Raw genomic sequence first — 15,253 nt, 5'->3', positions numbered from 1 at the left:
AGGCGCCTTAACTTCAGGCCACTTGTCAGCCCCAAGCAGTATTTTCTGAACAAACCGAATTATACTTAATACAGCTTGCTTGCTTTCTGTCTGTCTCTTTCTTTCTTTCAATTGCAGAGGGTGCATGCGCTCGCTCACTAGAGAGAGGCAGAAAGGGAGAAAGCACTCTCTGATGAGGCAGGGTCATGCCATAATTTCTTCTCCATTTCTCTGTCCTGTTAGAATTTGGGATCCAGCTTCCTTAATCATTAGACTTCAGGGCCAGCCCTGTAGCTTTATATTTCTTTGTTTGTTTGTTTTATCTTTTTTAAAATTTGCCAGTGGGTGCGTGCATTCACTTGAGAGAGTGGGGAGAGGGCAAGAGGGAAAGTGAGCAGGCATCCCCATGGGGTGATACTCGGTGTGTTTCTCAAGCTGTCAGGTTCAGAACTGGAACCATGCAGCTGCCTATTGGGATTCAGCTGGTTTAACTATCATGCCAGGAGCTGGCCCGGTTTTATATTTCTAAAGTAACAGAGTATCTGTAAGTGACATAGAAATTTTATGTTTTAGCTCCTTGTAATTTTGTCCTTCCAAAATAAAAATACCTTTCAGTCCTGCTTTGGAATTGTGTATCTTTTATCCTTGTTCCCTAGAAGTATATGTGAAGATTGGGTATGTGGGATAGGATTTTTGTGGAACTCCTCAGTTTGATAATCCAGTGTCCATGATCAGGGCTGGCTGGAGCTGGAGGCGAATCATGGCATTGGGACCCTGGTGGGGGTACTGTCTCTGTCTCTCTTGCTTATGGCAAAATAAATAAATACATAAATAAACTTAAGATAAAAAATTCTTAAAGACCAGCAGGTGGCTAAGTGGTTAAGGTGCTGGACTTCCACATGACTGATCACAGTTCGAGTCCTGGATCCAGCAGTTCAGAATTCAAGCTGGGCGTGTGTGCTCAAAATCCAGGAGGATAATGGAGAAGGGATTGCAGTGTGACCATCGCCCCGGGGGATGATTTCTCACCTTGCCTCTTACTGTCTCTGGACTCCCACATGGCTGACCTCAGTTCTAGTCCTGGCTGGCAGCTTGAAAATCATACTGGATTGCCTGTGTGCATGCATGCTTAAGATCCCAGGAGGAGGATAGAGGAGAAGGGATTGCGGCATGGCCATTCCCCCTGGAGGATAAGTTCTCGCTTTTCCTCTCATACTCTCTGTTTCTCTCGAGTGAGCTCATGAGCCCTATGACAAAAATCTTAAAAAAAAAAAAAAAAAAGATGAAAAATATTATTGTATGGATTAAATGAGATAATAAATACAAAGGTCTTAGAACATTTTTTTGTAATAATGCGTTGACATTGTTTTATTGATTGGCTTATTGCCTAATGTATCATAACTTATAACAGGGTTTGTTTTGTTTTGTTTTGTTTTGTTTGTTTTTTTGAGAGATTTTTGCTATAGGACACATCTGCTCACCAGAAAGCTAGAGACAGAGAGACAGAAAGCCAGAAGTCACCCCTCCAGGGGGGATGACCATGCCATAATCACTTCTCCTCCATTCTCCTTTTGGGATCTTGGGCACACATACATGCCCGGCATGAGTTTTAAGCCGCCAGGTCCGGAACTTGAACCACAGTTGACTGTGGGAATCCAGCAGTGTAACCATTATGCCATCTGCTGGTCCCTTCAGAACAGTTTTTAAAAGCACCAGATACTAACTGTTACTGTTTATTCTCAGATTCCTTTGTATGCCTGAATAAAATGCTAAACATCAAAAAAATGAACTTTTTATTTCCAGAGCAAGTGGAATTACCTGCTGCTGCGTCAGTCAGTGCTTCAGTGATTAAGTCTCCGTCAGACCCCTCACATGTCTCTGTCCCTCCACCTCCGCTCTTACTTCCAGCTGCGACCACAAGAAGTAATAGTACGTCTGTACCCGGCAGCATCCCCAGCATAGAGAACAAACCTCCAAAGGCAATCGTTAAACCCCAGATCTTGACCCATGTCATTGAAGGCTTTGTGATTCAGGAGGGATTGGAGCCATTTCCAGTAAGTAATAAGGGTGTGTGTGTCTGTGTGTCTATGTACGTGTACACACATGCTCTCGTGCATGCATGGGCTTTAATTTACAAACATTGTTTTTTATTTATTTTTTATTTATTTTATTTATTTTTGCTATAGGGCACTTGTTCTTGCCAGAGAGATAAGAGAGAGAGGATAAGAAATCACTCCATGGGGGATAGCCATGCTATACTCTTTTCTCCTTCATTCTCTTGTTGGGATTTTGGGCACTCATGCATTGGTGCCTGGTGTGTTTTTCAAGATGCTGGGTCTGATACTTGAACTGTGCAGTCTGCTACGTGGGATCCAGTACCTTCAGCACTGTGCCATCTTCTGGCCTCCACAGACATTATTTTTTAAACTGCCTATTATTGTTCTCTTATAAAGACTTGTAATTTGGGGCCCAGCCAGTGGCATAGTGGTTAAGGTGCTAGTCTCCCCCACAGTTGACTCCAAATGGAGTCCTAGACCTGGAGGCTTGAAACTCACACTGGGCACATGTATGTGTGCCCAAAATCCCGAGAGGAGGATGGAGAAGAGATTGCGTTGTGGCCACCCTCCCGGGGGGGTGATTTCTTGCTTTCCTCTGTCTCTGTGCTGAGCCATGTGCAGAATAGCAAAAATGTCTCTGAAAAGAAAAGAAAACAAAACAAAACTTGTCATTTAAAAAAATGATGATTTCTGGTCTATATATATTTGATTTACATTTTTGTGAGGTACAGTATGGTTTTTCAGAGCATGCAAAGAGTATATAACAAATCAAGGATATATACATACTCATCTTCCATATCGGATATCACATTGTTATACATATCTAGATTTTAAATACATATTACTATTATTTTTTACTCTGCACCTTCTCATAGCCTCTTCCTTTTATTTATATGTACTCTTACTCTTTTTTTTTCTATTTTTATTTTTTTTGGAGAGATTTTCGCTATAGGGCGCGTGCGCTCGCCAGACAGACAGAGAGACATAGAGACAGAAAGCGAGAAATCACCCCTCAGGGGGAATGGTCACACCACAATCCCTTCTGCTCCATTCTCCTCTCGGGATCTTGGGCACGCACGCAGACGCGCCTGGTGTGAGTTTTAAGCCACCGGGTCCGGGACGCGAACCGCGGTCGACTATGTGGGAGCCCAGCGACATACCTATTACGCTAACTGCTGGTTCCCCTCTTACTCTTTATTAACAATTTTCTTACAAATTCCCCTAAAAGCTTGTAGTTTTATATTTTTTTTAATTTTCAATTTTGATCTATAATTAATCCATCTTTATCCTTTGTATATTTCTAGATAATATTTTTAGAGTTTTTATACTAGCTATTTAGACATATAAACTAAGGAATAAATGAAAATATTTTCAGAATAGAGAGCTAGCAATTTTATAATTTTTAGAGAAAGGTAGTTGGAAGTTTATTCCAATTAAATAAACTTCTATTTTTTTAAGGAAACTAAAATGAAACCTAAAGTCTATTAGTTTTAAAATGGTGTTTTTTGTATGTGATACTTTGTGAGCTTTAATGTGTGTGCAGAAAATACTAACTTCCCAATTACCTGATACATCTGAAGTTACCCAATTGATGGCTTACAGTTAGATTGATTTTTCTCATTATTCCTAAATATTGGCTCTCAATTACATTTTTAAAATGCTTGCTTCAAAATGGAGGTACTTTATCACTACAAGTCTTCAAATTTGAGACTAGCTATACATAATTTATATGCTAGTAGCTAGAGGTGAACATTTTTCTTTAGAAAATAAGTCAAGGGCCGGTGGGTGGCATGGTGGTTAAGGGTGCTAGACTCCTACATGGCCAACTGTGGTTCAAGTCCTGGACCTGGTGGCTTGCTTTACCTCTCTCTCGCTCTATCCCTCTCTGGTCAAATTGAAATAAGTAAGTAAATAAAATAAAATAAAATAATTCTTCATTAAAAAATAAATCAAAGACAGGTAGAATATAAAACTAGGGTCAGCATCAGCTGGTGGCACAGTGATTTTTTTTAGTGACAAAATTGTACACATTTTAAATAGAAAATTTAGGCTATGTACAGAATGAATAATCCACAATACTATGTATATATATTTTACATGACCAAGATTATTACAATAAATACAGTACTGCTTTATTTATTTATGTATGTATTTATTTTAATTTGCTACAAGGCTCATGCACTTGCCAGAGAGAGATAGGGAGAGAGAGGGAAAGTGAGAAAGCACCCCCTAGGGAGGATGGCCACTTCGCAGTCCCTTCTCTTCCATTCTCCTCTTGGAATTTTTGGGCAGGTACAAATCTGATAGAATGTTTCTCAGGCTACCAGGTCTGGGACTCGAATTACACAGTTGGCCATGTAGGATTCAGTCTTCACTGGTGTGCCATTGGCTGGTCCAGCTGCTTCTTTCACTTAGTGATTGAGCATTTATTTTCCCATATCATTAAACTTTTAATTGCCAAAGAGTATGTGAACTCATCACAGAGAGACCGAGAGGAGGAACGCCTCCGCTGATGGAGTGAACATGCCACAACCTCTCCTTTTCTATTTCTCCATCTTGTCTGTATGTGGGGCCTGCATCCACATACACCCAGGGTATTTACCAAGCCACCAGCGCTAGAATTTGAACTGCAGATGGCCTTGGAACCAGTTCCCTTAACCACTAGGCCTTGGGTTGCCCTTTGTTTCTTTTTGGAGTTTAGTTTATCTTGAGAGAAACTCTTGACAGCATTTCATTATGCTGTGGTATCTTACCCCTAACCCATTTCCAGCCAGCCAGGATCAAGGCATGAGCACCTGGTGCTCAGGTTGACCTGGGATCAGAATACCCAGCCTTCCATATGGCTTCCAGCATTACACAGTGGTACCCTACTTCCTGTGCCACCATGGCTGGGCCTATCCTTAAACATTTTGAAAGATGACATGTTTCACTTTATGGACAGCCATAATAAATGTATTCCTTTTTGTTGGACATTTATATTCCGGTTTGCTTGTTTGTTTTTTACTGTTTATAATATTATAGCTCTAGGGGCCAGCGGGCAGTGTAGTGCTGAAGGTGCTGGACTCCCACATGGCCAGCTGTAGTTTGAGACCTGGACCTGAGGGCTTGAAACTCATGCTGGGTGCCCAAAGTCCTGAGAGGAGAATGGAGGAGAAAGGGGTGGCATGGCCATCCCCCAGATGGCTGATTTCTCACTCTCTCTCTCTCTCTCTCTTCAGTGAACACATGCCCAATAGCAAACAAACAAACAAAACTCTCTAAAAATAAATTTTAGGGACCAGCAGATGGTGTAATGGCTATGTTGCTGGACTCCCCTGTAGTCAACTGTGGTTTGAGCCCTAGACCTGGTGGCTTAAACTCAGTACTGGGCGCATGTGCATGTGTGTCCAAGATCCCGAAAGGAGAATGGAGGAGAAGGGGGTATGATTTGGCCCTCCCCCCCAGGGGGTGATTTCTTGCTTTCTGTCTGTCTCTGTCTTTTTTTTTGAGAGGTTTTTTTGCCATAGGGCGCGTGTGCTCGCCAGACAGACAGAGAGAGACAGAGAGACAGAAAGTGAGAAATCACCCCCCAGCGGAGATGGCCACGCTGCAATCCCTTCTCCTCCACTCTCCTCTCAGGATCTTGGGCACGCACACACATGCGCCCAGCATGAGTTTAAGTCACCGGGTCCAGGACTCGAACCGTGGTTGACTACGTGGGAGTTCAGCAACGTAGCCATTATGCTAACTGCTGGTCCCGTCTCTCTCTTTCTGGCGAGTGCACATGCCAGATAGCAAAAACTTCTCCAAAAAAAAATAAAAAATAAAAGAATAAATTTTAAAAATAACTCTGAAAGTATTATCTTTGTGTTTAAATTGTCCATGTTTTAAATAATTTTATTAGCATAAATTCCTAGAAATAGAGTTATTGTACCATATCTCTCACACACACAGGCCAAATTGATATTTTATTGCCAAAGTATTTGATAGATGTTGCCAAATTATTTTCTGGAAAGAGTATTTAAATGTATTTGTCTACCAACAGTCTATACCCATGGCAGCAATGAATATTATAGTTTTTTTGTAGCTGTAATGTCCATAAATTTTACTTGAGGCATATTAGATATATAACTGAAATGAACAAAATTTAAAAGTTTGTGGATGAATACAGTCTAAGGTTAAATGTAGAAATTTTGAATCACCTGGGACCAGCAGTTAGCGTAATGGCTATGTCGCTGGACTCCCACGTAGTCGACCGCGGTTCGCGTCTCGGACCTGGTGGCTTAAACTCATGCCAGGCGCGTGTGCATGTGTGCCCAAGATCCCGAGAGGAGAATGGAGGAGAAGGATTGCAGCGTGGCCATCCCCCCTGGGGGGTGATTTCTCGCTTTCTGTCTCTCTGTCTGTCTGGCGAGTGCACGTGCCCTATAGCAAAAACCTCTCAAAAGAAAAAAATAGAAATTTTGAATCACCTGTTGTTCCCCAGGTGTGGCAGGTACTGGAGACCTACCAGTTTCTGGAAGAATACATTAGTCATCCTGGTTTTTTTTCAGATTAGCTGTGGATTGGCCGGTGAATCAGTATTTTTGGTCTAAATTGTTTTTGCCAAAAACATAAGTAGTATTCATGACTTAACCGAGTACACTGAACATAAGTGAATATTTTGTTTATGTTAATTTTTAAAATTTTAAATTTATTATTATTTTTTGCCCGAGAGCATGTGCACTCACTGGAGAGAAAGGGGGTGGGGGAGTGAGAAAGCCCTCTCATGGGGAATGGTCATGCCACAGTCCCTTCATTTCTTTTTGCCTTTGGGATTTGGAGGCACTCACTTACCAGCATGTTGTTACTCAGACCACACAGTCGGCCACGTGTGATCCAGCTGCCTTTACAAAGCTCCATGCCACAGGCTGGACCGTGTTGAAGTGCGTGTGATGAAGTGGAGTAGATTGCTGAAATAGGAGTCAAGAAACTAGAGTTTCAGCCTTGACTCTGCTGTTGTAAAGATTATCAGCTAAACAGTTAACATCGGTCTCCTTATCTACAAAATACATGCGAGATGGTCTGTCTTGACCATTACTAACCCTACAAATAGAAATCTTTATGCATGAAAGATATATCTAAAAAGTTGTAGAAAAAACTTAAGATAGTCAAAATTACTGCTGATCTTTTATTTGTATTGCAGACATATGTAAAACCTTAGTTTCTGAAGGAAAAAAATTAGTCATCACATAGAACTTGAGAGAAAATTGCTTAATTGAATAGTATTTTTATTTTTAAAAGTTAATTAGGCCAGCGCCAAGTTTACTGGTTTAAGGAGCTGGACCCCACATAGTCAACTGTGGTTTGTCTACTGGCTCTGTTGGCTGGAAAAACACCCTGGGTGTGTATGCATGTGTGCCTAAAATTTCAACAGGATGAGAAATGCAGAAAGATTACAGTATGATTATACCCTATTTGTGGTTTCTTTCTTCCCTCTCTCTCCTCTCCCTGGGAGGGGACACACTTCCTGGGAATTAAAAAAAAAAAAAAGTTAAAAGAAAAAATCCAACTTCTAAATATACTTGGAGTTACTGCCTTTGTCATTCAATATTGAGTTGAGCTACTGGAGAATATTCATAGTGCAGGATAACTTGATTAGTATTAATTCTGAGCATAAGGAAGAATCAGATTCTAAGACCTTTTTAGTAGGCCATCAGGGAAGTCATGACGTATTTTTTTCTATGCAAAAATGCATCATGACTTTCCTGATGAACCAATAAAGAACTACTAATCTCGAACACTAGACTGTATTTGACGGAGATGTTGACATAACTATACTGCTGGAGATCAGAAGTATGAGAGGCCTTCATAAAGCTCATGGAAAATGTATATTATAAAAATATTATGCATGGAGTCAAAAATTTTTTACACTAAAATAAACTCATTCTTTTTTTTTTTTTTGAGAGAGATTTTCGCTATAGGGCGCGTGCGCTCGCCAGACAGACAGAGAGAGACATAGAGACAGAAAGCGAGAAATCACCCCCCAGGGGGGATGGTCACGCCGCAATCCCTTCTCCTCCATTCTCCTCTCGGGATCATGGGCACGCACGCACACGCGCCCGGCGTGAGTTTTAAGCCACCGGGTCCGGGACGCGAACTGCGGTCGACTACATGGGAGTCCAGCGACATAGCCATTACGCTAACTGCTGGTTCCCAATAAACTCATTCTTTAATTCAATTTTTCTATGAACATTTTTAAGTATTCACATAAAATATTTATATCTGGATCACCTAATCTTTTTGTAGGCATAAAACAATGAATAAGTCATATCATGATCAGTTGAACAAGTAAATGATCACAGATACCATTCATTTCAAGGTTTTTAAATTATTTCTGAACATCTTTTTAGAAATTGTTTCATTTCCTTCTCTCTCCCTTTTAAAGGTGAGTCGTTCATCTTTGCTAATAGAACAGCCTGTGAAGAAAAGGTCTCTTTTGGATAATCAGGTGATAAATTCTGTGCATGTTCAGCCAGAGCTACAGAATAATGCAAAGCATGCAGATAACTCCTCTGACACAGAGATGGAAGACATGATTGCTGAAGGTTTGTGGGTTTCGCTTAAGATACCTTTTACTGCTTGAGACACAGCATAGATTCTTATTCTGCATAAGTTTTCACTCGGAAGTATTTCTAGTCATTCTCATACAGTGGTATTTGACTGGAGTGATAGGGAAACTAGCAGACCTTCAACAGCAAAGTAACTAAAACAGCAACATTGGCGCTAATTTGTACAAAGGGACTTTGACTTTTGAAGGAGTGTGTGAGAAAAGGTCCATCATGTATGAGGGAAGGTAATTCAGAATTTTAGCGTCAAAACAGCCAACTAACTCCTTTATTTTAAAGCAGACTTAAGTAATGACTGTTTTACTGAGGTTGCTGAAAAATTTAGAGCTCTTAGGTTATTTAGTTTTGAACGTTCCACAGTCTGAAGTTTGATACCAGTTGAGTATTACACTTATATTAGGGGTCTGTTCTTTAATCAAGAAGTGTTAATACTTTTTATAAAGAATTATTTTAATATTTATCATTATTATTATTAATTTTGCTATAGGACATGTGCACTCTCCAGAGCCAGACAGAGAGAGGGAGAAGGAAAGTGAGAAAGCAAGCCACCAATTCTAGGACTCAAATCGTGGTTGGCCATGTGGGAGTCCATCACCTTAACCACCATGCCACGTGCTGGTCCCAGACAACATTTGATAAAAAAGAGGTGAGCAGATGGCCCAGTGGTTACATTGCTGGATTCCCACTTGGCTGACTGCAGTTTGACTCCCAGACCTGGTGGCTCGAAATTCACCACACAAATCCTCGGAGGAGAATGGAGAAGGGATTGTGACATGGCCATTCCCCAGGGGGGTGATTTTTCACTTGGGATCAGCAGATGGTGTAATGGTTATATCGCTGGACTCCCACATAGGTGAACATGGTTCAAGTCCTGGACCTGGTGGCTTAAAACTCATGCCGGGTGTGTGTGCACATGCCCAAAATCCCAAGGGGAAGAATGGAGGAGAAGGGGTTATAGTGTGGCCATCCCCCCGGGGGTGATTTCTCAGTTTCTGTCTCCCAGTCTCTCTCTGTCTTTCTGTAAGTGTACACGCCCTATAGCAAAAATCTTTATTAAAAAAAAGGGGGGGGGAGGACCAGCAGTTGATGTAATGGCTATGTCGCTGGACTCCTATGTAGTTGACCGCAGTTTGAGCCCCGGTCCCGGTTGCTTAAACTCAGGCCAGGCGCTTGTGCATGCATGCCCAAGATCCCAAGAAGGAAATGGAGGAGAAGGGATTGCGACGTGGCCATCCCCTTTGGGGGGGTATTTCTTGCTTTCTGTCTCTTTTTCTCTCTCTGTCCTTCTGGCAAGCATACATGCCCTAGAGCAAAAACCTCTCCAAAAAAAAAAAGAAAAGAAAATTATCACTATTATCACTCTCCTTAATATCAAGGAATCCTCTTTAATGCTTTATTCTAATAATGAATATTCTATATATGTCAAGGTGGTAGGGGCATACTAAATGACTGAAGGAAGACAAACACAAAAATTATTGCTTTGAGACCTTGAGTTTGGGGCTTAAAATCACCAAATTCTTATAGTTTTCCTGGGAGGAGGGATGAGATTCTGAATTTTTTATTTAAATAAAAAACAACCAGCTATATTCTACAGGACATATTTATTTATTTAACCATAGGATGTAAGCAATCACTGGAGAGAGATAGAGGGAGGGGAAATGAGAAATGGGGGAATGACCATGCCTTACTCTCTTCTGCTCCCTTCTCCTCTTGGGATTTTGGGCACACCTACGTATGTACCCAGTGTGATTGTCAAGCCACCTGGACCAGGACTCAAACTGTAGTCGGCTGTATGGGAGTCCAGCACCTTACCGTCATGCCACCTGCTGGCCCCCAGTGCACATCTCTTAAAAATGATGTTGTCTTATATAACTGTAATGTTATCATACATAATAATATTAGTAATTTTTAAATAATTATTTTATTTAATTCTTTGGTGTTTTCTAATAGCTGGTCCTTATTCATATTTCCCTGATTATTTAAAAATATCCTTTTGTAGTAATTTGGTTCAAATTAGGATCCAAACAAGATCTTACATTTTGTCTTTTTTGTTATGAATTTTAATTTTATTTAATTCCCAAATACTTGATTTTACTCGACTTAAATTATTGGAGGGGCCAGCAGATGGCATGACGGTTAAGATGCTGGACTCCCATATGGCCGACCACAACTTGAATCCTGGACCTGGTGGCTTGAAAATCATGCTGGGTACACGTGCCTGCATGCTTCAAATCCCAGGAGAATGGAGGAGAAGGGACTGGTGTGCCCATCCCCCTGGGGGGTGATTTCTCAGTTTCCCTTGCACTATCTCTCTCTCTATCCAGTGAGTGCACGCATCCTATGGCAGAAACCTAAAAAAAAGTTAATGGGGGAGGCAGCAGGTGATGTGGTGCTGGACTCCCACATAGCTGATTGTGGCTCAAGTTCCAGACCTGGCACCTTGCTTTCTCACTTTCCCTCTCATCCTCTATTTCTCGCTGATGAGCACATATATCTTACAGCAAATAAAATAATGATGATAACAAATTAAAGAAATTTTAAAGTATGTATTATAAAAAGTTAATGCAAAATGGGGGGCAGCAAATGGCATGATGGTTAAAGATAGTGTATTCCCACATGGCTGACCATGGTTCGAATCCCGAACCTGGCAGTTTGCTTTCTCGCTTTCCCTTTCTCTCTCTCTCTGTCCTTGCCTGGTCAAATTAAAAAATAATAATAACAAATGGAATTAAATAAATAAATAATTCTTTTTTAAAAAGTTAATGCAAAATGAAAGTAAAGTACAAGTGGGGTTTTTTGGTGTGTACAAAAATAAATCAAAATCCACACACGGTTTTTTTATGATGAATTTTTGTTAACTTTTAAAGGACCCTCTCGTTATGCACACTGTACTGAGAAATTTCTCATTTGAGCTGAAAAGTGGTAGAGACGAATGTGCAGGCATTATTTTTTCTTTCCTTATTCTACAGTAAGTATATAAGTGAAAGTTCTAGGCAAAAAACAGTTTACGAAGTGTTCCCCTGGCGTGCACATGGAGGAAGAACAGGAGCCCTGCTGAGGACGCCTCAGCACAGCATTCGTGATACTCAGGGTCCACAGGTGAGGGACGCGTGGCCTGTGTGGACCGTACTGGCCTGGGAGGTGCACATGTGTGGAAAGAAGTACAAGACAACCCCCCTCCTCGAGAAGCTTGTGGTGTAGTTTGGAACTAGGGCATCTCCAAAAGAAAGATAATGAGGGGACAATAGACGATACATTTTCAATGAGTTACAGACAGTAAGTCTAAGGCTTTAAAACTAGGTCACTGAATGGGGCAGTTCTTACTTGTTTTGAGACTATTTCTTTCTTATTACTACTGAATTGATGGTTTTTGCTTATGAAGAGCAAAGTCCTGAGGATTTCCTTAAAATGGCTGCCTGTTAGTCTGTACTTTCATTAGTCAGGGTAAGGCACGTGACTGTCTCACCGGTATCAAATGGTACTTCTCAGTACATCTTTTAGTACTTCTTCCCCTTTGTTTCCTTCTTTTTTAGAGACATTAGAAGAAATGGACAGTGAGCTGCTCAAGTGTGAATTCTGTGGAAAAATGGGTTATGCTAATGAATTTCTGCGGTCAAAACGATTCTGCACTATGTCATGTGCCAAAAGGTATTTCTGTGCTCTTGAGTTTTCCAAAGGATAAGTTAGCAACCGATGTAACAAAACCAAAACCCTTCTTATAGTTTATTAATAGTTAGACCTAGATGTTGAAGTTTTTTACTTGGAGGATCATGTCGGTTCTCAAAAAGTTTTGTAGTTTGGAGCATTTCACCTCCTGCTTATTTTCTGTTTGACTCCTGAGGGTTTTTTTGTTTTGTTTTGTTTTTTAATTTAGGTATTTGAGGGAGAATCAAAAGAATAACATTTTATGACACATGAAAATTACGTGAAATTCCTATTTCAGTGGTGACCATGGGTTTACTGGAGCACACCCATGCTCCTCCAGTGTTTTCTATGGCTGCTTTCACACTATAGAGGCAGAGTTGAGTAGTTATGACCGTGACTTGCATGGCTCACAAAACCTAAACTACTATCTGGTCCTTCACGGAAGACATTCTGGGGCTATGGAACCCATCAAACGATTTAGGCCCTCTTGGCCTGTCATCATCCCTTACAAAGATCTTTGTTCAAAAATGTTAGGCAATTTGTTTAATTGCCAGAGGGTGTGCATGCTCACCAGAGAGAGAGAAACCACCCAGCAGGATATGGTCAGGCCACAGGCCCTTTTTCTCCACTTCTCCACCTTTTCACCGTCTGGGGCATGTATACACATGCATCCAGTGTTTCTCTGGAGCCACCGTGGCCAGGATTTGAACTGTGGTCAGCCCCGTGGGAATCTGGCTTTCTATGCGTAACACTTAACTGCTGTGCTATGGTGCTGGCCCTACATAGTCTATTTTGATAAAATAAAAACATCTTTCAGCTAATTTTAAAGAATTTTGAACTTTTGAATAGTGGGAGCAATGGATTTCTTGTTTAACTTTGAAATCTTACCTTTTTTATACTCTTTGATTTCAGTAACATTTGAAATATCTTACTAAAGCACCTTAAGCTCCTCCCATTGTTGTATTAACCTCTTTTTTTTTACAATTAAAGTATGAATTTATTTTGGTACAAAAACTTTTCGAAATTCATACATAGTTTTCCCATTACATGTATTTCCATGAGCTTTTTTCCCCTAAAACTGTTTTTGAATTAATTTACATTCATTCCCTAAGCATCGTCATAGCATACAAAATGTGAAAATTGATCATCTGTCTGTATTTTGTAGAAAACGTCAATACGTTGTTATAGGTACCCAGTATTATATTAAGAAATACTATGTTACACACAGAGGCCATTATTTGATTTTCAGCATAAGTAAATCCATTGAACTGTGTTTTGCTTTATGAGGTTATATTATTGTTATATGGTACTTACTGATTCATAATTGCTCTGAGTCATAACTAAATACTAAGTAGAGTCTCCCATGTATCATTTAATATCTTTTCTTAACTTGAATTTCTTAGGTACAATGTTAGCTGTTCTAAGAAATTTGCACTTAGCCGTTGGAACCGTAAGCCTGATAGTCAGAGTCTTGGGCATCGTGGCCGCCGTCCAAGTGGTCCTGATGGGGCAGCAAGAGAACACATCCTTCGGCAGGTCTGTAGAAACCTCGCTTCGATGTATAATGCCCTTTTCAGAAATGCAAGGAAAGTGCAATGCTGTATTTTACTTGTACTACATTTTCCAGCTTCCAATTACTTATCCATCTGCAGAAGAAGACTTGGCTTCTCATGAAGATTCTGTGCCATCCACCATGACAACTCGTTTGCGCAGACAGAGTGAGCGGGAGAGAGAACGTGAGCTTCGGGATGTGAGAATCAGGAAGATGCCTGAGAATAGTGACTTGCTACCGGTTGCACAAACAGAGCCATCTATATGGACAGTCGATGACGTCTGGGCCTTCATCCATTCTTTGCCTGGTACGTAATTCACCACTCTGGCCTCTGTGTTTTCTTGTGAATTCACACACGGATGATGTTAGATCCATCCTCATCTTTTGCACAGAGGACTAGAGAAGTACTGTGTATGCATAAATGCGGTGGCATTCGCTACTGAAATGTGATCTGTTTCCTCTCGCTTATTCCTTCAGCACAACTGGGTCTTTTCTCATACTCCCAAGTCGATAAAAACTGACTAGTCCTGCTTCCGCTGTGACACCTCAGCTGGTGAAGATATTAAAGGTGCTCTCTTCTCTTCAGTCTGATTTCTCTTGAGAGGTCAGTAGAGAGATTGAATCAGACACTTCTTCTGTTCTTCTATTTTTTCTATTCGATTTTCTCTTTATTTCCTAATTTAGCCTTTTTAAAAATGAAATAGGAGACTACTTTTTTTTTTTTTCCAAAAGCTAATCAGACCTTTTTAGAATTTGGTAACATTTTGATTTCCTTTTAAAAAATCAAGCCGGTTCTTTGAAAGGAAGGCGCATTCTTTGATTCTTTTCTATAAATAAACATCAAGAACATTTCTGAAATCTCATTTTTCAAGCATATAGCTCAACTTCAGTGACAATACTCATTCCAGTATTGCGGGTGACTTTTCTACTTATGCTTTCCTGCTTTACCTCTCATTTTGATACTCTTTCCATCAGCTTAAGTCTCTTCTTTAATGCAGCAAGTCTTTTATTTCCACTTTCTCCAAGGGGCTGGCTAGTAAAGGCAGCTACACCTTTGTTTATTTTCAGGTGCCACTGGTTATATGTATTAAAACTATACATATTTTTAAGTCAGCAAATCTTACTCACTTTGACCTTATCAGTATGGAAAATGAGATTTTAAAATACTGTTCCCTTTTGGTTTTATTGTGAATCATACCATTTCTTTTGTTACAAGCTTTCCAGAAGAGTGTAACTCATTGAAACTATCTACCAGGGATAGGTTGGTTCATATCCTAAGAAAAGTAGTTGCCCAGATAATTAACAAATAATAGATACTGCTAATTCTTCTATCACTTCTATTTCTATTCTTTTTTTTTTTTTCCCCTGGGAAAGGGTAATGTTCCCCAGCATCCATGTGCCTGCCACGTGGCCACCCTTGGCTACTTTCTTAG

The 15,253-nt window shown here is 40.4% G+C and overlaps 1 protein-coding gene across 6 annotated transcripts in view; it reads left to right on the top strand.

Annotated features, from left to right (window-relative positions):
• Window positions 1–15,253, top strand: part of PHC3 (polyhomeotic homolog 3) — an 87,743-nt gene that overhangs the window by 59,246 nt on the left and 13,244 nt on the right. For 5 of the 6 annotated variants that reach the window (XM_006163854.3, XM_027766421.1, XM_014582254.2 and 2 more), the window contains 5 exons: window positions 1,783–2,033; window positions 8,443–8,602; window positions 12,157–12,271; window positions 13,672–13,804; window positions 13,896–14,127. In XM_006163854.3, the coding sequence (XP_006163916.1) occupies window positions 1,783–2,033; window positions 8,443–8,602; window positions 12,157–12,271; window positions 13,672–13,804; window positions 13,896–14,127 (891 nt within the window). Of the gene's footprint in view, window positions 1–1,782; window positions 2,034–8,442; window positions 8,603–12,156; window positions 12,272–13,671; window positions 13,805–13,895; window positions 14,128–15,253 lie in introns of those variants that run through there. The other variant, XM_027766422.1, reaches the window with a different exon arrangement.

This window comes from Tupaia chinensis, unplaced genomic scaffold (genome assembly GCF_000334495.1).
Source record: "Tupaia chinensis unplaced genomic scaffold, TupChi_1.0 Scaffold143333_1, whole genome shotgun sequence".
Lineage (NCBI taxonomy): Eukaryota > Metazoa > Chordata > Mammalia > Scandentia > Tupaiidae > Tupaia > Tupaia belangeri.
This window is presented reverse-complemented; position numbering and strand designations above follow the sequence as displayed.